The 22,539-nt window shown below is 38.6% G+C and overlaps 2 protein-coding genes across 2 annotated transcripts in view; one reads left to right on the forward strand and one right to left on the reverse strand.

Annotated features, from left to right (window-relative positions):
- The window catches only part of ACAD11 (acyl-CoA dehydrogenase family member 11), a 29,058-nt gene extending 15,945 nt beyond the window's left edge, over positions 1-13,113 (reverse strand). Inside the window, 15 exon segments of the mRNA XM_058816412.1 lie at positions 1,290-1,388; positions 2,540-2,647; positions 2,765-2,903; positions 3,259-3,336; positions 4,987-5,110; positions 5,252-5,358; positions 5,784-5,905; positions 6,506-6,653; positions 8,349-8,513; positions 8,936-9,097; positions 10,464-10,589; positions 10,791-10,890; positions 12,704-12,860; positions 12,863-13,046; positions 13,048-13,113. Of these exon segments, the coding sequence (XP_058672395.1) occupies positions 1,290-1,388; positions 2,540-2,647; positions 2,765-2,903; positions 3,259-3,336; positions 4,987-5,110; positions 5,252-5,358; positions 5,784-5,905; positions 6,506-6,653; positions 8,349-8,513; positions 8,936-9,097; positions 10,464-10,589; positions 10,791-10,890; positions 12,704-12,860; positions 12,863-13,046; positions 13,048-13,113 (1,885 nt within the window).
- Positions 13,112-22,472, forward strand: UBA5 (ubiquitin like modifier activating enzyme 5). Its single transcript, XM_058816424.1, has 12 exons — positions 13,112-13,257; positions 14,248-14,293; positions 14,387-14,476; positions 15,182-15,291; positions 15,703-15,789; positions 16,347-16,431; positions 17,233-17,337; positions 17,516-17,643; positions 18,043-18,178; positions 18,639-18,714; positions 19,489-19,595; positions 20,212-22,472. The coding sequence occupies exons 1-12, from the start codon at positions 13,112-13,114 to the stop codon at positions 20,293-20,295; spliced, it is 1,200 nt and encodes a 399-aa protein (XP_058672407.1). The 3' UTR covers positions 20,296-22,472.
- Positions 22,473-22,539: the final 67 nt, after the last annotated feature.

Here is a 22,539-nt window from a genome sequence, read left to right on the forward strand (position 1 = left end):
CATAATAAGAAACCCCACTTCTTCAATGAAGTAACTGACTCCTTGCATGTGTGGTTTATGACTTGTCTTCACAAATACAGAGGGACATTCTGACCAGACTTCCAGGCTTCTGGGATTCCCACACATCCAAGGTTTTAATGTCCCAAAAGTTAAAAAAACCCAACCAAAACCAACAACAACAAAAAAATACCTTCCCAGCCAGGCAGAAAGAGAGATGAATACAGAGCCAAATGAACACGTTTCTCAAACTTCTTGGGATTGCAGTGCCTTTTATGCATCTGTCTTTATGCAAACCTGACTTCACTCTTTGCATTTATTAAAAATAAGACAAATCAAATAATGCTGCCTTATGTTTACTCTCCTTTTTATAATTCACATAATATTATTTTGTGTGTGTGACCCCCTAAAACTTTCTTGTTTTATGAATATTATTTTGTGTGTGACCCCCTAAAACTTTCTCAATTATTTCCTCAGGGACAGCATTGCATAGCTGGGAGACAGTGACCCAGAGCAAAGGCTAAAAAGCCAGTAGTTGAGCAACACTCTTAGGTCAGGAGACAAGATTCCATGCCTCTTTTTGCTGCCAGTTTTACAGGAGTAGAACAGAGAGAGAGATCTATCTTCTGGTGACTCCAAGTATTGCACAAGCATGTAGCAGCAGCTAGCTGTCATAATCGTGTACATAAATGAAACATTCCAGTTTAACAACTTGATTTATTTACTTGGATTCCAAACTCCCAGGGAATGATGACTTTCAAGTTGCTGTGACATGTTTTGGCAAAAAAAGTAACAGTACTACAATATCAGGGACAGTTGCCGCAGTACAATGCATTGATTTTACTGGGAATTATAACATAAGGAAATCTCCTTTAATAGTCAGTCCAACTGCACCACAGGCTACTTTAAAAGCAGCCATGTTTTACTGTAGCTATATAGTACTCTCAAGCCTCTCACACAAGCTGCCAAAGACAGCTTCATGAAAACAAAGCCATAAATATGTAATTTAACTGCTAGAAAGAGGTAATGTTTAAAGAAAATAGCAGCATTCACTCTGTGAACAAAATTCAGAGGTTCCAAAAAGGGCCCAAATCCCCAAACTGGATTTGAATCTTGGACTTTGGTTCACAGAACAAAAGCTCAATTCAGCTCCTTCTATTGCTTTACATTCTATTGCCTTTACTCAGGAGAAGACAAATTTTCATCTCAGAAATGGAGCAAAGTGATTTTTTTTCAATAGTTCTTGAAAAAAATTCTGCCTTAGCCATTCTTATTTAGGTTTTCACACTTACCACTGCTCCACCACTTCTTGCCATTGATCACATAGCTGTTCCCATCTCGCTCAATGCTGCATTGCATATTGGTGGCATCACTTGAAGCCACATCAGGTTCTGCGTCAAAGGAAGAAAACAAACCACCAGATTAAATATAAAGGCAATACAACCTCCACAAATATAGGGCTCTGGATACACTATTAAAAGTTTTGCTCCCAGTAGAAAAACTTTTTGAAGAACTCACTGCTGGTGGTCAAAAGAATTCCTGTTTCCCAACAATCTGTTATTCACAGCCAGTTTAAATGTACTTGTTCTTGGCCTTGGACCACCCTTTGCAATCAGCCTTCTTCCTTTCCTTCTCTTTTTAAATCCTTTATCCTTCCATTCTACTTACAGGTAACAGTCATATTTCTCCTCAGCCTGTTTTCTCCTCTTGGGTTCTTCCCAAGCGAACATAGAGATTGAAAATAATTTTGTGGTTGTATACGAAATACACTACATGAAGTTGACAGCAAAATTTCATTAATGATTTTTTGGAACAGGAAAGATTCTTACTCTCTCCTTTCACAGTTACATCTTTTTATAGGCCATCTACTTTAAAACAAAAGTATCTATCTCCTCTTGGGAAACACAGTGAAACAGAATTTGCAAAGTAAAAGTTTGCAAGGTTGAGTTCTCTCAGTTCCATCTAAAATAGGAGGATCAAGATTTTGATCCTCCTATTTTAGATGGAAATAGTTCCAAAAGCTACCTTGCAGAGATGCTGAATGCCACAAGCTTTCAGGAGCAAAACTAAATACAATGCTGAGCTATGGACACAAAGCAAGTTATTTCTGGGTTGTGTCTTAAAAAAAAGCTATGAGACTGCAAAACCACACAACTTTAATCACAATAATCATACTTGGACCCAATTGTGTGTGTCTAGAGAACTCCACAGCACACTACAAGGAAGGGTAAGCTCTACTGCAAACCTGTTTGGTACTACAAATTTTATTTTACTAGTACAAAAAGGAAGCTAAAAAGACATAGAAAGCAAATACTAATTATTGTAACCATGAAAATTGGCAACTACCAGGAAAGGCAGTAAGGCTGCTCCAGTTTGCATTCACACCTCATAGGTGATTTTATATTCAAACACATTCACTGATACTGAATTAGTACAGAAATGTCCACTGTAACACACAACTTGCAGTTTTCTACTCTTCCCTGCATACACCATGTGAAGTTTCAACCAATTGGCTCTAACTTTCTTCTGGAGAAAAACTCACCTGTCATGCAGAAGCAAGAACTAATCTTCCCTTCTAGGAGAGGCTCCAGCCACTGTTTCTTTTGCTCTTCAGTGCCATACATGTGGAGAACTTCCATGTTTCCTGTGTCTGTAAGAAATCAGCAGTCATGATTACTGCTCAAGACACACAGCCTGTAAGGTGTGAGACACCCAACTTTTTAATGCTCCAGTGCCATAGTTTTGGGATTAAACCAGGGTTGCTAACCTGGTGCATGACAGTTGAAAACCTCAGGAGCAATAAGGGATCTCCCTGTCTCCTCAGCTATTAGGGCATAGTCAAGCTGGCTGAGACCACTGATATCTGGGAGGAAAAGGTTCCACAGACCTTCTGCTTTGGCTAATTCCTGTCACAAGAATCAACAGAAAAACATCAGCAATAAGTCATTAAAAAAATTCTGGTTTGCAACACATTTTCTTCACTCCTGCCTACCCTACTGTCCAATATATCTGATGGTTTTTGCAATAGCTATTCTGAAATTGTAGGTTCAGTCTTTGATTTAAAGGTCAGATATACCCCTCTCAGACTTCATTTTGTTTTTCTTCTCTCTCATTTGTTTTCTCTTCCTTTCTTTTCCCTGTTCTTCACATTGTTTATTTCCATGTGAAGTAACTTCTCTGACAGGATATACCAATCACTCTTATCCTCTATGTCTGTGCTCTTTTACTGCTATAGTGCTAAAAATATTTGTTATCCCCTACCTTCAGTTTCTCCAGCAGTGGTGGTTTCTTCCATTTGTCCTCAGCATTTCTGTGTTCAGTGTAATATTTTATTATTTCCTTAGAGAAAGAAAATAAAAGATGCTGTTTAAATTAAGAACACATGTAACACACAAATAATAATACATCTCTTCCAGATCTATGACCCAAGGAACCAAGTAAAAAATATTCAACACAGGTTTACATTATATAGTTGGCTGCATTATAAAATTAAATATATCATTGGAAGTTCAACGGCAAGCTATTCATTCTGCAAGACTTTAAATATCAGATGACCCCAATCAGTACATTAACTACTATTTGGTATTGTTTAAAGCATGTGATGGAGATAGTATCCTAGGAGGTCAGTATTTTCTGGAGATAAAAGTACCTATTGTCAACAGTACACACAAGAGGCACAAACCCAAAAGTAAAACAACAAATAAAAGCCTGATGTACTGACAGTTAAGATTCAGACACATAACCCAGATAATCTTTTCTTCACTGTGAGGAAAAAAAAGCATTTTCTCTTTCTGTCAAAATAATTCCTTAACAGATAATGTAAGCAGTCATTCCAAGCACCAGTCGTTAGTTTTAAGTGAAACTCTAAATTCAGTAATCTTAGTATTTTCACAAACATGTTTTACTGAGGCACAGAACTTCAAATCTGGCCCAAACCTAGTTATAAAATGAATAAAAGTAGTGCCCAGTTCTGAAAATGATACCATAAAGACAAATGGCCAAGTAGAATTCACAAGTCCTGATTCACAACCCCTGTTACCAGAAATAACATCCAAGCACAACACAACTCATGTGAAAAACTTGCATGTTTTTTGTGGTTCATTTGTTTTTTAAAGAAAATATTTTAATTATTGCAAGGCTTTCTTGGACAATCCAAAACTACAATCCCAACTTATCACAGAGATACTTTTTTAAGAAACTTTGCACATCAAGAGCTACTGCCCTCAACCCCTCCTTGTGATAAGTAGATGTATTCATTAAACATTTAGATTAAGACATTTTCTGCATTTCTGCTTGACTTGGAAAAAAAAATAATTCAAAAAGCCAAAACAACAAATTCTGTATCAAAAGCCATCTGTACTTCCATGAGGCTAAAAGCTGAACCAACTTGCTATGTGGAAATTCCTAACCTCCCTAGGACATGAAGTAAACTACTTCATCTAATTTTCCCTTCTACTAGCTATAGACTTTGTGCATATTTCATTATCTGATTTCAAACTTTCATGAGTATTAGATATATTCAGGAATGAGGCTATTCTGACACATTATGCAATCCCACTTTCTGTCACAGCCTAAAAAGCAAGAAACAGAAAAATGCATCTTCATATGGTTAAATAGGTGTCTTTTGATTCAGTATCTGAGAGTTCTAGGTGGTTGTTAGTCTAACAAGTCTTCTGGCAACTTCCTCTAAAAAGTAACTCTTTCTAAAAAAGAAGGTTTTACACTTCAAAAGTTTAAAAAAGAACTCTTTAATTAACAATGCACACAACATTTTAATGTTGCATTTTAATCCTGAAAAGAAATAACGCTGTCTATAATGATTTCTGATAATATTTTGCAATGCCACAATCATTATTGCATGAAAATCAGGCTGTTTTGGAAAAAATAAAAACTAACTAGGAAGACATGACTTCTATACATATTTTTACATTTTTATAACATCTAGTCAGAAAATGTTCCTTTATAAACAGGTTGATGAAAAGCTTTTACCTTCTCAGCTGGATAAATGTGCTGCTTCATGAACTGCTTAACCTTCAGCAAAATTTCTTGGCCTTTCCTGCTTTGATGGAAGAGCTCTCCAGAAATGCTGTGCTGTGTGCTGCTGAAGGATGACCTAGTGAAGACCATTCAATCCAGTAACAAGACCAGATTTTCCCTCATAATAACAGAAGCTGCCTTAGACAGGCATTTAAATAAATGAAGGTGTTGGAAAAGCTTTGCCTTGCCTTTGACCAGTAATCTAGACCACTCTTACCTTTTTGAGAGCTCTAATCCTCTTTGTGCCAAAGGCTCCACAAGCTTTGCAAATTCATGACTATTCTCTGCAGAAGCATTTCCAATAAGATACCTGGCATATACACCCTAAAACCAAAAGAAAACCATATAAGGCATAATTATGCACTTAAAATTGTTTCTTTAACACACTGGTGATTTCTCCAAATATAAAAGTAACACTTTAATGCACATGGTCTTAAAAGGAAAAAAAAAACTTACTGGGATATGCTAATATTGGTTTTGGTACATATAATGGCTATAATGAAGATGCTTGCTGCACAAAAGTTGAAATCATATCCCAGCTAAACCAAACAAAAGGCAATCACACAAAGTAGTAGTGGAAAAGTAAAAACTAAAAAAGACAAATGTCTGCACATGATATGCCAAATGAGCCCAGCCTGTCCCTCAAGCCAACTGACAACAGCATAGACATACAATTATTACCCATGACTAAATGAACTACCCACAAACACACAAGGTACGTGGCATTTCAGCAAATGTGAGGGTATTACCTGGGCTATCCCTGCCATTTTAAAATAGGACAAAGCAAGAAAAAAGTTCAAGTTGGGTAAAGCAGTGGAAATACGCCGGCAGCGGCAGTAAATGGAAACCAGTTCTTCAAAGGAAGGAGTTTCTACAAAAATAAAAAAAAACAAAGAATTTTTTTTAGAAGACTCAACATTTTCTATGATTTTTTCCCCACTTTATTCTTCAAACATTTGTGCAGTTTTTAAATTTTATGAGGTATTTCTTTTACATAGTAAATATATGATTTATCATTTCTCATGACATAACTGTGATATGGAGAGACCAAAGGAAGTAGGAACTGCCAGAATTTCAGATAACCATAACAATTCCTGCTGCCCTGTGTCTCCACTCCAGTCAGGCAAAAAATTAGACCTGGGGGAAAAAAGACTTTTTTTGAAAAAAATAAATTATATATTTACATTTACATTTATTTTTTCTTCCATTATCTCTTAGAAAGGTTCAAAATAAGGTTTTACAGAAGTAGCATGCTGTAGCTAAGACAAAGCTTGATAGAAGCTTGGTAGAACAAAAGTATCTAAAGCCTCACTATCAGCATGTTTGCTACAACAACAAAAAAAAAAAAATTATGGACAAGTTCTTTACAAATGCCAAACTATATGCTTGTGAATTTACCATTTAATTCCTACAACATTTCAAATAGAAACCAAGCCTAGGATTTGTTTCAAGAAAAAGATTAGTTTCATACCTATGGTGTCTTTGAAACCCAAGACAGAGCCTTGACCTAAGTTCTTAATAGATGTAGGCCAAAAGTAGAATTGAGCGGCATATGCTAAATCTGCTAAAGGATGACCAGTAGTTGAAAGTTCCCAGTCCAGCACTGCCAAAACACGAGCCTTAAATAAAAATAAAAACCTCAAGTGAGTGCTAGAAGACATGTTATCTCCATCCAGAAATGCACAACCCACTCAATATCCAAGTGTTTTATTTGGTTACTGTATGTTTAAAATTAAAACCACACTCTAGCTGTCAACAGCAAAGAGTTCCTTTTGGCACTATCTAAAGATCTGCAGAAATTTAACATTCACATAGGGACAGAAAGCCAGGCATTTTTCCAAAGAAAATCTCATTTAAATCTACATTTTTGAGTAGTGTTCTTTCTGTCAGAAACTTCCAAACTCTTCTAGCATAAAAGATGATTGAATTACAATTTCCTAAAGAACAGCAGTACTGAGAGTTGTTCTATTTCTTCCCCAGTCCTGTTCCACACTCCTTTAGCATAGAAATTCACACAAGACCATGTACAAGAAAACCTAATTTATCACAACATTGTCCATAGATTAACACTTCTGTGGGGAACTGAATTTCTTAAACAGGAAGTCAAACTGCCCAGAGTGAGTGTCTGCTGCAATCCTTGCAATGGTGTCATCAGCTGGGTGGTCTGAGACTCCCCACAGTCATTCTGCTAAATTCCTATAATCCAGCTGTCCTGTCAACTTGAATGACCCCTCCAGCCTACTCATGATCCATGGCTACTTGAAATACGTGGAAAAGTCTTTCCTACATGGCCAGTCCTGCATATTCAGGAACAATTTCTACAGATGACTTAAAATGACCTATGTACAACTTGGTCAATTCCTTCAGTTCCTTCAGGAAGAGCTGGGAGAGTCCCCAAGTCAAATTCCCTGCTCAGGGAATCAATCAGCACATTTAAGCCTATAAATCATGTCTGTCAACTAATCTATGCACAAAATCCCTAGGAATCTCTGGGATTGGTTTCTTTGTCATGAAGCATGAATTGCAGTCATGGTCACAAGTTCCAGTCATGTCCTCTGGTCACAACTCAGCAGGTAGCACAGAAAAAAGTAATGAAACTGTGTTGATATAGGTAGCACATATTTATTTCCATAAACTAGAAACAATAAAACAAAACAAAACAAATCTCTTTTTCTGAATGGGGAACTTTCAGGATCTCTGTGATCTACACGTGCTCCATAACTAAACAGCTTTGGCAGATTTTCCTTTGCTTCACTAGTGTCATGTATCCCATTCAGCTCCTGCTCCAAAAGCCCTTGTTGTTAACTGAAGCCACAAAACAGACATCAGTGGGCTTTGGATCAGATGCTTATGTAGCTCAATGAAGTGAGTCTTCAGCTGCACTGAATCCAATAGGATCTATGCGTAGAAAATGCTTTGTTCCTGAACTTTGAAGCAGGGACTGAAATGAAGGAATAGAGTATCTCTCAAGGATAGATTGGATGGGGGTCTGAGCAACCTGGTCTAGTAAAAGGTGTCCCTGCCCATGGCCAAGGGGCTGGAAATAGATGATCTTTAAGGTCTCTTCCACTCCAAACCATTCTATGATTCTGTGATTCCATTGATTGTATATAGCTCCTGCAATGAAACCCAGGACTGTATTAGGTACCTAAACACCTTACACAGAGTATAGAGAAGAGTTCAATTTTCTACTGTTTCTTTCAAAGGTGTTCCATGATCTAAAATAATCCACATATAAGTGTCCTATTACATGATAGGAGTACAAACAAATGAAGGGCCAAAACCTACTAAATATACAAATACATTTCAAATACCTCTGTTGGGTGGAAGATGATGTTATCTATTCTGAAGTCCCCATGAATCAGCGTTTCTTCATTATCATCAGGTGGCAAGTTGTTTGCTAACCACTCAGCCAGCTTGTTCATGGCAGGAATATCTGTATTAGCAGCTGCATCATACTGTTTTTTCCAAGTTGATACCTTAAAAATACAAACACTCCGACAGATTTTTCAGTTGATTCACAAGTTTTTCAAGACTACAAAATTTTGAAGCACATACTTCTGGGCTTTGGCTATCACCATGTTTCTTGAAAATTCAGCAAAACCTCTGCATTTGCAAATGTGAACTGAGATATCAACAGATGAAACGAAGACTACATCTACATCAATCCTATTTACATAGCCCAATTCTAGTGTTATTCCAAAAGCAAATCTGTTTTCTTTCCCTAAGTACAGCATTACAGAATCAATCTGAATGTAGTAGTGGCTTCAGATTGTGCACAATTCATTGAACTAAGTGAAGTTTTAATAGCTAAAATACGATAATTATTAATTAACGATTTAGCTTGCAAATCAAATAAATATTCAAAGACCAGACAAAACAAGAGAATGTTGAGTTGTACCTGTCTTTTGCAGTACCCTGGTCCTCTACCATATCCTTGGAGGCCCAATGACTGCAAATCAAAGGAGTGCAAGAGGGCCAGAGTTTCTATCATTGCAAGATACAGAGCAGAGCGCTCTGCAGGGCCCACCTCAGGCAGGGAGATGTCTCGGAAAATGCGACCCTAGAAATGCCATAAATCAGGTATTTAGTGGGACATGCACATCAGATGAAAAGAAGTAAAGCGATACATTCCACAGCCAAAACCAAATGTAGTGAACCAACACTCCCTATGCAATCAAAAATTCCTTCCTCATTTATTTTATTCCTCACCCAGGGCCAATGAAGGGATTCATGGTAAACCCAGGTCTTTAGTATATAGTGTATCTGTAGATGAAATTCTGAATTAGAGCACTCAATCCAGGTATCCTAAAGCTTGAAAGTACCAGGAAAAACAATGTTACTGTACTGTCTCTAAAAGCTAAGTTGCAGAAAAAATACCAATGAAGACCGCAGGGGAAAGGAGGGGCAGGCAGGGTAATGGGTGGGTTATGAGTACAAAGACTCAAACAATCCAAAGAAATTCACTTATTTTTCTCCTTAAGAGTAGTTGAATACATTTAGAAGATGGGTTTGTTGTTCCATTTTCACAATTGTTAAAAACAGAGCAGTGCCAACCACCATAGAATGGACAGAACATACATTTACATACTTAAAAATGTAACAAGGTTTCTTTTTAAGGTACCACTTTGTTCTAATCAAAACCAGTAAAATCCTCCATCTTTGGAGGATTTTAAGAAATCCGTTCCAAATTTCTCACAACTCTTACATTCTATTAACCTTGATTTACAGTTTTGGTAGGAGGGTTAACCTAATCTTCAGAAACGGGCCCACAAACTAACATTTCTAATTTCCCAGTGAACCTGATAGAACAGGATGCAATGAAAAGGAAAAGGCCTGAATTCAACTCCTCCCAGAGGATAAAAAAAAAGGAAAAAGACACAGTAGAGCAGACCTATGCTCAAAATCACCAAAATCTAACAAAAAGTGCATCAATTCAGCTACAGCACCCCCAGAGTGGTGGACCACAGACAGAGCTATGCTGTGTTCTTTCTGAAACTAGTGTTTGAACTGGAATTCTGCTTTGTTTTCAAGAACAGGTGATTGTATGTCAGCTCCTATCTTCAATACTAAAAAGCCTCCAGGATGTCCAAAGATTCATTTTACAGACTGAATTTTTTCCCTCTGACTTGTGTATGATTTTCACAGGAGCAATATTGTCTCATTTCAAGATATCCTTCCAAGAGCTCAAACAAGAACAAGAGGTTAAACACTGAGCTAAAAAATTCAACAAAGTGTGAAATAAGCCCTGGAGAAGCTGAAATCTGTGAGAATCACTGACAGCTAACATTTCTTCAAAGCATCAAAAGATGATTTACTCTCATATCACAAAACTGTGCTGAGCAAGGCTCTAACAGAAAGGTTTTAGACAACTTAAAAGCAGCTTGGAGTAGGGAGAAGGGAAGAATCTCTCACACAGGAGGACCAACCTGCACATGCTGCATTACATAAAACTCTGTTCCAATGACAGAAACATCACTGCAATACAAAAGGGGCTCAGGCACTGGAAACCCAGCTGAAAATAAGGCTTTCTGCACACGGTATTCTCTATCCACCTGAGGAAGACACAGAAATTTAGGGTCAATTAAAACCTCTCAAACATAAATGAGCACAGTGAATCCTCTTGAATGTTTAATTATTAATGCAGCAACTCACTGCATTTCTGGACACATTCATCAGTGTGCTGGACCACCATGTATAGACCCTGGTCACCTGCAAAACAAAGTGTTTGGAGCTCAGTGAAGAGTGTTACTTACCTTGTGTGCTCCAGGTAAAAGGGGACCATGGGGCTTCTTCCTGAGCACAAAAGCCTGCCCACCCTTCTGAAGGTAAAAGGTTGGGTTTGACTGGCCTGAGCTGCAGAGAGAAACATTATAATTACTTAAAAATTCAAGTACTTACAAATTTGTAAGCTTCTAACAGAAATTATACTTGCAAAATGCATTGCGCCTTGATCTGAACAAAATGGCAGGATGGAGGAAAGCATCTTCTGTTTTGTGTTGTGGTTTTTTTTTTTCCAAATCTGGACTGGAAGAGGCTGCCACAACAGAGAAGTTGTGGATGCCCCTCTCTGAAAGTATTTAAGCCCAGAATGGATGAGGCTCTGAACAACCTGGTGTAGAGGAAGGTGTCCCTGCCCATGGCAAGAGGATTGGAACTAGATGACCTTTAAGGTCTCTTCCCACCCAAACCACTCTAAGATTCTACTCTATGATTAAATTACTGATTATTCTAGTACGAAGCCCCATTGTTTGCCAGCCTAATTATCACATCCAAAGATTATACTTAAGGTACAGCCTATAGGAACTGTAAAATTTTAAAGAACGCGTGTTGAAGTCACAGAGAAAATTAGACATTTCAATCACGTGTAATAGAGAAGGACAACCCAGTTAAACCCTTCATCACACCTTGTCTATCACATTCTAATCAAACTCATTGATCCTTATTTTCCCCAAGGCTCATTGATCCTTTTTTTCCTCAAGTGTTAATCTGCATGCTTTTCTCTCCTTATTCTTGTTCATTTTAAAGAAGTATTCTGATCTAGACCAATAAACAATTAGACAACTATTGGAAAATAAAAATCAAATGAACTTTTGCCATCATTTCTCCCATTATGTTTCCATTCCCCCCAAAGCAGTTAGGGCACAGTTTGTAATAGTTTAAAAAGTTTGACTGACAACACTTTGCCTGGAACAAAACAAATTTAGGCCAGCTGAAGCCTTGAACTGTAATTACAAGACCAAGAAGTAAAAGCATAAATACTAACAAAATTTTAGCAGACTTTACTATGACTTTACTATTAGCTACTCTCCTAAAGCTCCTCCTAAAGTCTTCTCAGCTGAAGAAGATTAGGGCAGACTGAACGAATTAATGTTTTATATTTACATCAGAAGACAATGAAAAATTGTTCACTGTTTCTTAGTGACAGTTGCAGGTAAGTTAGTCAAGATCACACCTACAAAGGAATTAATCCTTATTTTTAGAAAAACTTTACTTCTAATAGTTAGTTCCTGACATGAAGTCGTGCGGCCACACCACTGATTTGCTGAATGCAAACTCAGTGCTCTACGGAACAGAGGCTTTTTGGTGTAGCACCTCCCTAGCACACTGCATGATGCTCCCCGGGCAGTAACAGGAATCTCAGCTCATCCTAACGCTGCTCTCGTGTATTTGCTTACCTGGTGATAGCCTAATGTTTTCATTATTGATTTCTCAAGCCATGTGTGTGTTTGTGAACATTGCTATTCGCTGTGCCATTAAAGATGGAGCACATCAATTGCGATTTATGTGTAGGTAATCAAACAATCGTGGATGTACTCCGAGGACAGCGGGAAGCCCATCCAATACACAGCCCGCCCACAGACGGCCACAGGCTGAGTGTGACAAAGGGCACCTCGGCCGCCACCGCAAACTTTGCCTTCTCCAGCAGCTCAAAGGGCGAGCTAGGACATGCCTTTAATTGGACTAAGAATGCATCGTAAAAATCCATCGATGGCTGCTGCCCGCCATCCCAGCAAAGGGTTCTACCACTGACCACTTTCCCTGGCGGGCGGCAGCGAGCGGCTCCTCTGCCCGCCCCTCCCGGGCGCTCCGTGGCAGGGGAGCGGCGGCGGCCCCGCCACCAGGGTTAGTGCCCTGTCACCTGTGTCACCGGTGTCACCTGCGTTACCTGTACTGCCTGACAGCCAGCGCGCCCGCGGGCTGCCGAGGGAAGCCGGGCAAGCGGCTGCTCAGGTACCGCTCCAGGCTGCCCTGGTCGAAGCGGTGCTGCGGCCGCACCTCGCTAGTGCCCGGCTCCGCCGCCATCCTCGGAGGCCGCACCGGAGGCCGCCCGGCCGGGACACCCGGAGGCGCCTCGGTCCGCCAAGGAAAGCCCTTCGCAGCCCCCTGGCTGTCGAGCCCGGCGGCTTCTCCCGGAACACGACTTTTCCCGGGAGGCAGGTCCCGCCGCGGCGGCCACCGCCCCTCAGCCGTGAGGAGGCGGCCCCGGGAAGGGCCGGTCCCTGGAAGGGCCGGCCCCGCTCCGCCCCGACGCTTCCCGGAAGCTCCCGGGGCCGGGCACAGACGTGTCGCTGCCATGGCGGATCCCGGGCGGCTGGAGCGGCTGGAGCGGCGTGTGCGGGAGCTGGAGGAGGAACTGGCCCGGGAGAAGCGCGGGCGGGCGGCGGCGCGGGCCCGCATCGACACCATGAGCGCCGAGGTGACCGACTCGAACCCCTACAGGTGCGCTGAGGGCTCTGAGGGCGGCGGGGCTCTGTCGGGGCGCGGAGGATGGGCAAGGGGGAGGCCGTGGGTTGAACGGTGGGGCTGGGGGAGCGGGAGAGGCTCGGACGGGTGGGAATCTCAGGGATGAGGATGGGTGTGCTCGGGAGGGTGTCGGGCAGCGCAGGAGGCAGGTGCTCCGGGAGGGATGCTCTCGGGTTTCCCACCTGGCTGGGCTGGATGTCAGGGTTACTTTGTATTATCTTGCTTTACAGTAGAGGCAGGCAGGGAGGGAGAAAAATCTGAAAACCTTGTGGTTTTCAGCTAGGTTGCTAGTAAATGGGACAGGTGTTGGTATTATTTGAGGTCTTATTCTCATTCCTCCAAATTGTCTATTTTAGAAGTTGGTTTATAGAATTCTTGAACTTTAGAGACCCCTTCCCTTCTAGAAATCTGATGATTTTTTGGTTTTTGTTGGTTTGGGTTTGGTTTTATTTTTCCTTAATACACATTGATACTTGTACTTTCATGAAAAATGCCATAAAGAGATAAAATGTTCCTTTAAAATGCTTTCAGTTATCCTCAAAACCTGATAGTCTCTATTTATTTTTTTAATGTTATGTTAATCTAATAAAGTCGAGCAGAAAACAGTGCAAGTCTTCACTAGGTTGCTGCCATATGGTTCATTACCAAAAAAAAAAAAAAAAAGTGTCACCTTTCATTCTGTAAATCAGGGATTGAGTTACAAAAATATCTGTGTCCTCCTGATTTCATGACATTACCAGAGGAATAGGTGCATGAGTTTCTGCAGGGTTAGGACTCTGGGGCAAATAGGAAAGCATCTACTCTGTCACTCAGACTGTACCTAGCTGGCAGTGGAACAGCAGGCTTGCATTTATTGGTCAGGTTATTTCTAAAGCAAAAGTGATTTTAAGTACCTGAAAAGCAAAATTGTTGTTAGAAACATAAAGAATATTTTCTGTGTTAACATTGCATTTTTTTTCTTTGTAGTCGCTTGATGGCATTAAAAAGAATGGGGATTGTCAAAGACTATGAGGTAGGATTCTATCTGTAATGAAACACTGTTTGCATTTTTTCCCTGGGAGGGCCACTTTTGACATACTGATGTGTACATTATTCCTTCCTACAGAAAATCCGTACCTTCACAGTTGCAGTAGTAGGTGTGGGGGGTGTTGGCAGTGTGACTGCTGAAATGCTGACAAGGTGTGGCATTGGTAAGGTAATGAGAGTTTTTTTGTTCTTCTTTATCTTTATAGTAGATTGACCAGTCCTCTTTGTAAAGAGTTTGATTTGATTTTACCCAAATAAAAAAATGTTGTGAAGAAAGCACTCAAGAACAGCACTTGTGTAAACATCACACATGATGAGTCTGTATTTTATTATGCTGGTAAAATTTATTTATTTAGGGCTTGATCATATGGACAGTTCTTGTTTGGATGTTTGTCATCTCCATATTCTTATATGAAGCTATCTCTCTAATCTTCATAGTACAAAAGGATTATTGCCAAAGGAAAACAAAATAAAGGAAAGGAGGGGGTATTTCACATAAAGTCTTATAAGAACCAAGTTTATATCACGCAACTGAAATGTAGTAGATGACAAACAGAAATCTTTACCACAAACATTAGTTTGTCACATGGCAGCAAGTAATATAGGTGATAATAGAGGTGTTACTGTTCATATAGGTTAATCTGTTGAATATTCTTAGTTTTAATGACTTAACAGATTGGTTCAGTTTTTCACATCCTTATGATGTTTGTACCTCTTGTATGTGAACTGAATGGGCTTCTGAGGGAGGGAGTTTGGTTGGGGGAATTTTCTATGGCTATGGTTTTAGAATTAGTTTTATTGTTCAAAATTGCCACAGTGCTCTGTTTGCAGAGTCTCTGGAGATTCACACGTGTTAAAACAATCTTTGTTGTAGCTGCTTCTGTTTGATTATGACAAAGTGGAACTGGCAAACATGAACAGACTCTTCTTCCAACCTCATCAAGCTGGATTAAGTAAAGTGCAAGCAGCAGAACATACTTTGAGGTAAAACTTGGAGAAATGGGTATGAAAATGTATTAGGCCAGGATGCTGCTCTAGAAAATCAGTGTTTCGCTCTTAATCATTTGCAAAGAATCATGATTTAATTTGGGAATTTGAGCATAAAATATTTGTGGGGATGATTGATACCTCAAAGACATTTTTGTACTGCCCAAAACCTTAATGTGAGTCTACTTTTTAGTAAAAGCCAGTTTTGCTCAGAAGTTTGGTATAAACTATGCCACTCCCACATGTTGTGGGGTTTTTTTTATCTAATATGAATTTTTGACAAATATGGGTGAATTCTAGAGTTCAGAGTGGAAACTTAAGACTGTAGCAACACTTGGGAAATTAGGGAGAAGAACGCAAATTACCACTGTATTCTTAACTGCTGACTCCTATTATTTCCTCCCTAAGGGATATTAATCCTGATGTTCAGTTTGAAGTACATAACTACAACATCACAACACTGGACAACTTTGAGCACTTCATGGATAGAATAAGGTAAAATCTCCCAATTTTAGCATATTGCTAGGTTTTGCTGATGTGTGGTTCTACACAGCCTCACGTTTTTCTTGTTGGGGCTCTTTTTCAATTTATTAACTTCCAGTTGAAAACCTCTGGGAAATGTATGTGTTTGAAGACATTCTTGTCTAGATGTGTTATGGAAAACAGATCAGATCATATCTTGAGTGCTCTGTAGTAGTTTTCAGGTATGATTTATAAAATGAAGAAGAATGTAGTTACTAGTGGATCTCATAGAGATCTGAGATAACTTACACCGTTTGCAGTTCTGTTGTACGAAGATACAATTCTCCAATACTGTGAGTGCATACTATATAAAACAGTCTAAAATGCCCATATATTTAAATCCCAGCCTCAGCATGGTGTTGTTTCTACTGCAGATCTAAGATACTGGTTGTGTCCTGTACTGCATTTGCACAAGCTTTGTTAAAAATTCACTTTTCTTGGGCTTCTGTACTGTATAGCAACATGTCAGTTGCTGTGTTGGTATTTTGTTCTGCTGGCAATTTCATGTAAATTTCTGATGCTCGTTGCAGTAACGGTGCACTGGAGGAAGGGAAGCCTGTGGATCTGGTTCTGAGCTGCGTGGACAACTTTGAAGCTCGCATGGCAATTAACACGGTAAGGCCACCAAAGGCACGAGCTTGTGGAAGACTGTTTTCTTCTATAAATGTTAGGAGTTGTGCAACTATAGAAAAGACATGAACTTAAAAACAATCTCCTAAGAAATGTCCCCCTTGGCTTGAGAAATCTGAGCTTTTACCCAGTTCTTATAAACCATTTTATGTGTATAAATATCACTGCATTACTATCAGCTAATGTTTAGTAAAAGAAGTATCATAAACTCTGTCTTTTCTAATTACTCTGTTTATAAAACGGTATTTTCAGAGGCTGGTATGTTGAATCTCAGAAACTTAAAAAGATTTTATATACCTAATTATATACCTCATGTGATTTTTTGTATACTAAAAATGCTGTTTATTTAATCAAACTCTTTTTCTTTATAGTAGCAGCCAATGTAAGGTATATGCCAAATGTATGTTTTCTGTTACCCTTCAGCTGACTTGATCCATAAATTGCAGTCAGGGAAGGCACAGAGATACACTGTACCCAAGCCTCTAAAATAATTTGTGGAATTATATTCTGTAGTGTGCTGTAATTGGGTCACTGATGTCTGTATTGTTAGAACATCTCAGGTCCTCAGGAAAGCACAAAGGGCTGGCTTCGTGAGGGCAACTTTAATTTGCCGCTTGATTTGTCCTTTGATAATAATTTCTATCTCTTCATGTACTTTTTTCTGACCATAGCCTTTTTGCCTGAAATCAGGGAGATGAATGTGTTTCATCACTCCCAATTGTTTGAGTTCCTATTATTTTCATTAAACTTCTGCAGTGCTGATGTGTGTGTGTCTGTGTTTATAAGGCCTGCAATGAACTTGGACAAATCTGGATGGAGTCTGGAGTGAGTGAAAATGCAGTGTCAGGACACATCCAGCTGATCATCCCTGGTGAATCCGCTTGTTTTGCGGTACGTGGTGCTCTGCTGAATTGCTCTCTTGCCCTTTAGAGTGGGACTGGAAATGTAAAGATCAGCTGGCCTTGTGAGTGTGATCCTGGCACAGCTGATGCAGTACCTTTAAATTCTGTGTGATCTGTGGGATGTCTTGAATGCTTTTTTACAGCTTTTTTTCTCTATTGCCCCTCAGTGTGCTCCTCCACTGGTAGTAGCTGCAAATATTGATGAGAAGACATTGAAACGAGAAGGAGTTTGTGCAGCCAGTCTTCCTACAACCATGGGTGTTGTGGCAGGAATGCTTGTGCAAAATGTTCTCAAGTAAGTGACTGAGTTGTTGCTATTTGATGTGTACAGCAAAATATTTGAATATGTAATCATGCTCTGATTTGACATCATTACGTTATACATAAAAAAATGCTGTTGTGCTGACTTGTCTTTGTAATTTTGTACATGGACAAAGAATAAATTACTTCTCTTGCCTGTAGCTGAGTTATCCTCACACACCACGAGAAGGTGGGATTCTGTATTGATCCAGTTATTCTGTTGCCAGCTGACTACAGCATTACTGGATTTAAGGCTATTACAGTAATTCACATTACAACTCCATGAGTCTGAAAGTATATTCTAAAAGTTCATTGAGGAAAAATTATTCCCTAAGCAACTGAATTTTTAGGTTTGCACCTGCATTACAAGCTCCTTCTTTCTCTGTGTTTCTAGATACCTGTTAAATTTTGGTACTGTGAGTTATTATCTTGGTTACAATGCAATGCAGGATTTCTTCCCAACTATGTCTATGAAGCCAAACCCACAGTGCAGTGACCACAATTGCAGAAAACAGCAAGAAAATTATAAGGTAAAAACAGTTTGGGGTTGTGGGTCAATTTTCTAATTTCCCTTTTCGTAGAGAACAAAGCAAGTTGCAAATCTGTAGTAAAAGAAAATGTTCGTTGCTACTCTAGTTTGCAACACTCATCTTCAGATGGTTGCATGTGTTTCTAAATATACAATACTTACCTTAAAGGGTAGGAAGAAGAGTTGAGCAATTATCTAGAAGAAAATACTGCTTAAGAGAATGCAAACTCTTCTAGTAGTCATATGTTTCTGAGTTTTAATGGGTTTGATGGTTTTTTTTAACTTACTGATATTCTGCTTTTTTGCTCCTAAGCAGTCACCATTTAGAACCTTTTTATCTTACATGTTGGAAGAAATGTGACTATTAGGCTTGAACTTCTTTGCAGTTTTTGGAAATTGGACTGGAAATTGGACTAAATGTTGGTTATTGAGGGGATTGTTTTTCTGTGTTCTCTCTCCAGAGAAAAGAAGCTGCAAGACCAAAAGAAGTAGTAATTGAAAAGGAAGAAGAAATAGTACATGAAGACAATGACTGGGGTAAGTCATCACCTGGAGACTAATTGATTTTCCCAACACTGAGATTCATTTTGGGTGAACATAGTTTAGGGTACATAGAATTTTTTTAGTTCCTATATTTTGTAACTTACACTGTGTAATCACTTTTGGCTTTTCCTGGATTTTGAAAGTAATTTTACCACAACTTGATGATATGTTTTTAGTGCAATGTGCAGGTTTTAGGCTCAAAATGTAACTGCTGCTTGAATAAAAAACTTTCTCAGAAGATGGTTTGAAGATAAGGGAGATATGAGAAGATGTATTAACTGCATATTCCTTTTAAAGATACTAAAGAGCAGTTGTCCTTTCCATAACCACTGTGCTGAGGCATCCCATGGATTTTTACTTTCCTCTGAGGATTTTAAATTAGAAGGAATTATCTTAAGGAATGGTAAATGTGTTTTATGTAACTGTTTTAAGACTGGAGATATATGTTCTGTTTATTACATGCTATAGAAAATAATCTTATCTTACACCTGGGAGAAGTGTCCTTATGGTAAAGTTTAAATGGTAAGGACAAGGAAGAGATGCCATTCTGGTTCATAAGTTGCCTACATAGAATTATGTCATATATTCTAAAGGGAAAATATTTTCTATTGGTAATGGAATGAAATTGTTGAAGTCAAAGGTGTTACTAGTTTAATTTAACTCTGTTTTTGGAAAGTAGCTGCATCTTTCCTCTTACTGTGATAACTTGGTGACTAAAGAACTTTCTTCTAACTCCTAATGGAGTTTTTGTTTCCTTTTAATGCAAAGGCATTGAATTAGTATCAGAAATTTCAGAAGATGAGCTGAAGGCTGCATCTGGCCCAGTACCTGAGCTTCCTGAGGGAATTAGTGTAGCATATACTATCCCAGACAAGGTAATGAACTTATTCGTTATGAATTTTTTAAATACACATTGTAGATTAAATTTATAATACCAGCCAGTTTGGTTACCCTTTAAACCTAGAACAGAATTCCATCTTGAACAATTCCAGTGAAATGTGACCTCAGTTCATTTGATTATTCCTTTTTATGGTCCAGTTTTGTGTTCCTGGGAAAGATAATTCTTTAAGTGTGGATGGTGTCGTTATGGTAAAGTTTAAATGCTAAGGACAAGGAAGAGATGCCAGTGTGAATGTACTGCTGAGATTATGGGAATTAATGCATTTGGGGCTGGGGGAAGAACAGCAAATGTCAATTTCTCAGTTGATATTTTGGTGACTAATTAATTTTTCCCATACATATCTTGTAAAAGCTGTATTGTCAAAGAGCAATGAGCATACCTGGGGAACATAGAATCTGAATGTACTGCAGTAAGAACATTCTAACTCCTAGTCAAAATACTTTACAGTTGAATCTTATAATTACTTAGGCCTAATCTCACTATTGAGTGTCTGCTTTTAGGAAAATGGTGTAACAGCAATAAACCTGATCTGTGAGGGCTTTTTTTGTTTACTTTTTTTGTTGACAACTTTTTCTTCCTGTTCCTAACAGGAAGAGAATTCAGTAACTGGGGAGACAGTAGCAGACTCTGAAGAAAGCCTAGAAGAACTCATGGCCAAAATGAGAAACATGTAGAAAAACAAATATGAAGTACAACTTTCATGAGTTTGGATGGACGTTGGATTTTAAGAAGACCAGACTTCTTACTTTTTTCCTTTTTTTTTACTTCCTTTGAAGCTTACTTTTCTGATGAAACAGAACTGTTACAGGGGCAGGAAGGACACAGACTTAATTGTTTATTTTCTGTTTTCTCATCATGTCTTTATTAACAGATAGAGCTGTGCTACTGTTAAATTTTAATTTCTCAGCATTGCTAGTGTCCAGATATTCAGTGGCAAATAAAAGGACCTGGATAAAGTAAAAAAGCAGGCACAGCACATTATATACCCTATCATGTGATGAGAATAGCACATAGAACAAGCCAAGGGAAGGATGAAATCTGCTGGAGTGGGCTGAGTGAGTGAAGGGCAGATGATAATGCCTCTCTCATGATGCTGCTCCTGATTTTCCAGGCACTTTTACTTGGTTGTCACTCATTGGTCTAAAGTCTTGGCATGGATCATGCTGTGGGTATTTTTTCCGAGAAATGAGAACATATAAGCCTTTTCATCTGCCTTAAATATCCCTGGGATGGAATTTTCTTTATCAATGTCTTACTTCTGCTTGTCCTTAAACAGCTGCCTATGTTTTGTATGTGATGTTTTGAGTATACTGTAAGAAGGTGAAGTCTTCTGGTATTATTACATTAGCAGCATGCCACTATTTTGTCTGGCAGATGCTTTTCATGACAAAATTATGAGCAACTTTGGAAAGAACTGGAGATTTGTCTACCTTTTCAGAAGTCTAAATATTATATTTTTGTTGGTTACTGAAAATTAGCTATAATTCTGATCACTCCCCATCAGGTGGGCTATATTGAGGAATATAAGTCTGAGTTTGCATAGAAAGTCTTCTAAAATTAGATACTATAAATTTTTAGTTTTGCAAATATTTTCATTGGAGTAGCTCACCTGTTGTATACTTGTCTTGTAAATGACATAAGTACAGTCATATAACCTTTTAAATGGCCACATGTTAAACTGACCTGTAAATATTTGCATCCTGGGGCACCAGTACCCTGCAGAACTGGAAGGATCAGTTTCAAATATTTTAACTACTGTGGGCATCTGATCCAGAACTTGGTGATTATTTCAACCTTGGCAGTATAGTACAAATATTTCCAAAGTGGGTTCTCCAAAAAACTTTTCCACAACGTGATGCAGCCAACACAGAGTCAGCTAGTATTGGTCAGTAGTATCCCACTAAAATGAGAAGAGACAGCAATACCATGGTGGTGCTTCTGTTTCTTAGAGCAGCTGAATGAGTATCTGTTAGTTATACTAATAATTAGTTCAAAAAATGTTTCATTTCTAATAAATGGTTACAAGATTCAAAATCAGTTTCCTCCACAGAAGACATCAAGTTATATTTTACATAGAAAGATAATTTCTGAAACCAGTGAGGGAGATTTTGGGTGTGTTTTGAGTGTGGGGCATTATACTGTAAAACTGAAGTGGCTTTTTTGGATTGAGTTCTGTTTTGGAGAAACCAGCTTTTAGAAATGAGCTGCAAAGAAAGATAGGAAATAGAATAATGAGACCATTAAAAAGGTAGATACTTGAATCTGTGTCACTAAGTCTACGTTAGCTTGATCCAGTGTCAATTTACGTGTTACTTACATTTCTGTGTGACTTTCACCTTTCTGTTGGGAACAATAGAAGTCAGGCACACAGCTGTGTGGTTCTGGAGATCCTGAGGGAAATGGCTGATTCATTTCTACAACAGCTCATTTCATCCTGACTCTTAATTATTTGGCTGACATGGCTGCTATCACAGGATTGACAGCTTTATGAGAGGCAACTTCAAGTAAACTTTTATGAGGGAATTAATGCACTTTTGTATGCCCTGTTAGAGAGTACACAAAATGGTTCCTGTGTTACTTTTACACTTTCAACTTGTATATACAAGAAAAATTTGAAATAATCAGAAAATGAATAATTGTATTAAAATAATTGTATGTGTCAATGGTTAAAATTATTTAAAAATAAACAGCATCCAAAAAAGCAGCACTAAGGATTTTTTTTTAACTAAAAAGATGTTTACAAGTATAATGTACTCTAACTGTAAAACACAAGAGAATATTTATTGCTTCCTTGGTTATGAACTTCAAAGTGCATTGCCATGATTAAGTCCAGCTTTGTTTATTCAGCAATCTTATAAAAGTGTTCAGTTTTTACCGTGTCTCATGAACGTTATTAAGATGTTGATATTCTGACAGTA

This window comes from Ammospiza caudacuta, chromosome 1 (assembly GCF_027887145.1).
Source record: "Ammospiza caudacuta isolate bAmmCau1 chromosome 1, bAmmCau1.pri, whole genome shotgun sequence".
Taxonomy (NCBI): domain Eukaryota; kingdom Metazoa; phylum Chordata; class Aves; order Passeriformes; family Passerellidae; genus Ammospiza; species Ammospiza caudacuta.

Coding starts and splice junctions, on each gene's coding strand:
- UBA5 (XM_058816424.1), top strand. CDS start 13,112: ATGGCGGATCCCGGGCGGCTGGAGCGGCTGGAGCGGCGTGTGCGGGAG. Junction 14,477..15,181: donor CAAGGTGTGGCATTGGTAAG/GTAATGAGAGTT, acceptor TCTTTGTTGTAG/CTGCTTCTGTTTGATTATGA. Junction 19,596..20,211: donor CATATACTATCCCAGACAAG/GTAATGAACTTA, acceptor TGTTCCTAACAG/GAAGAGAATTCAGTAACTGG.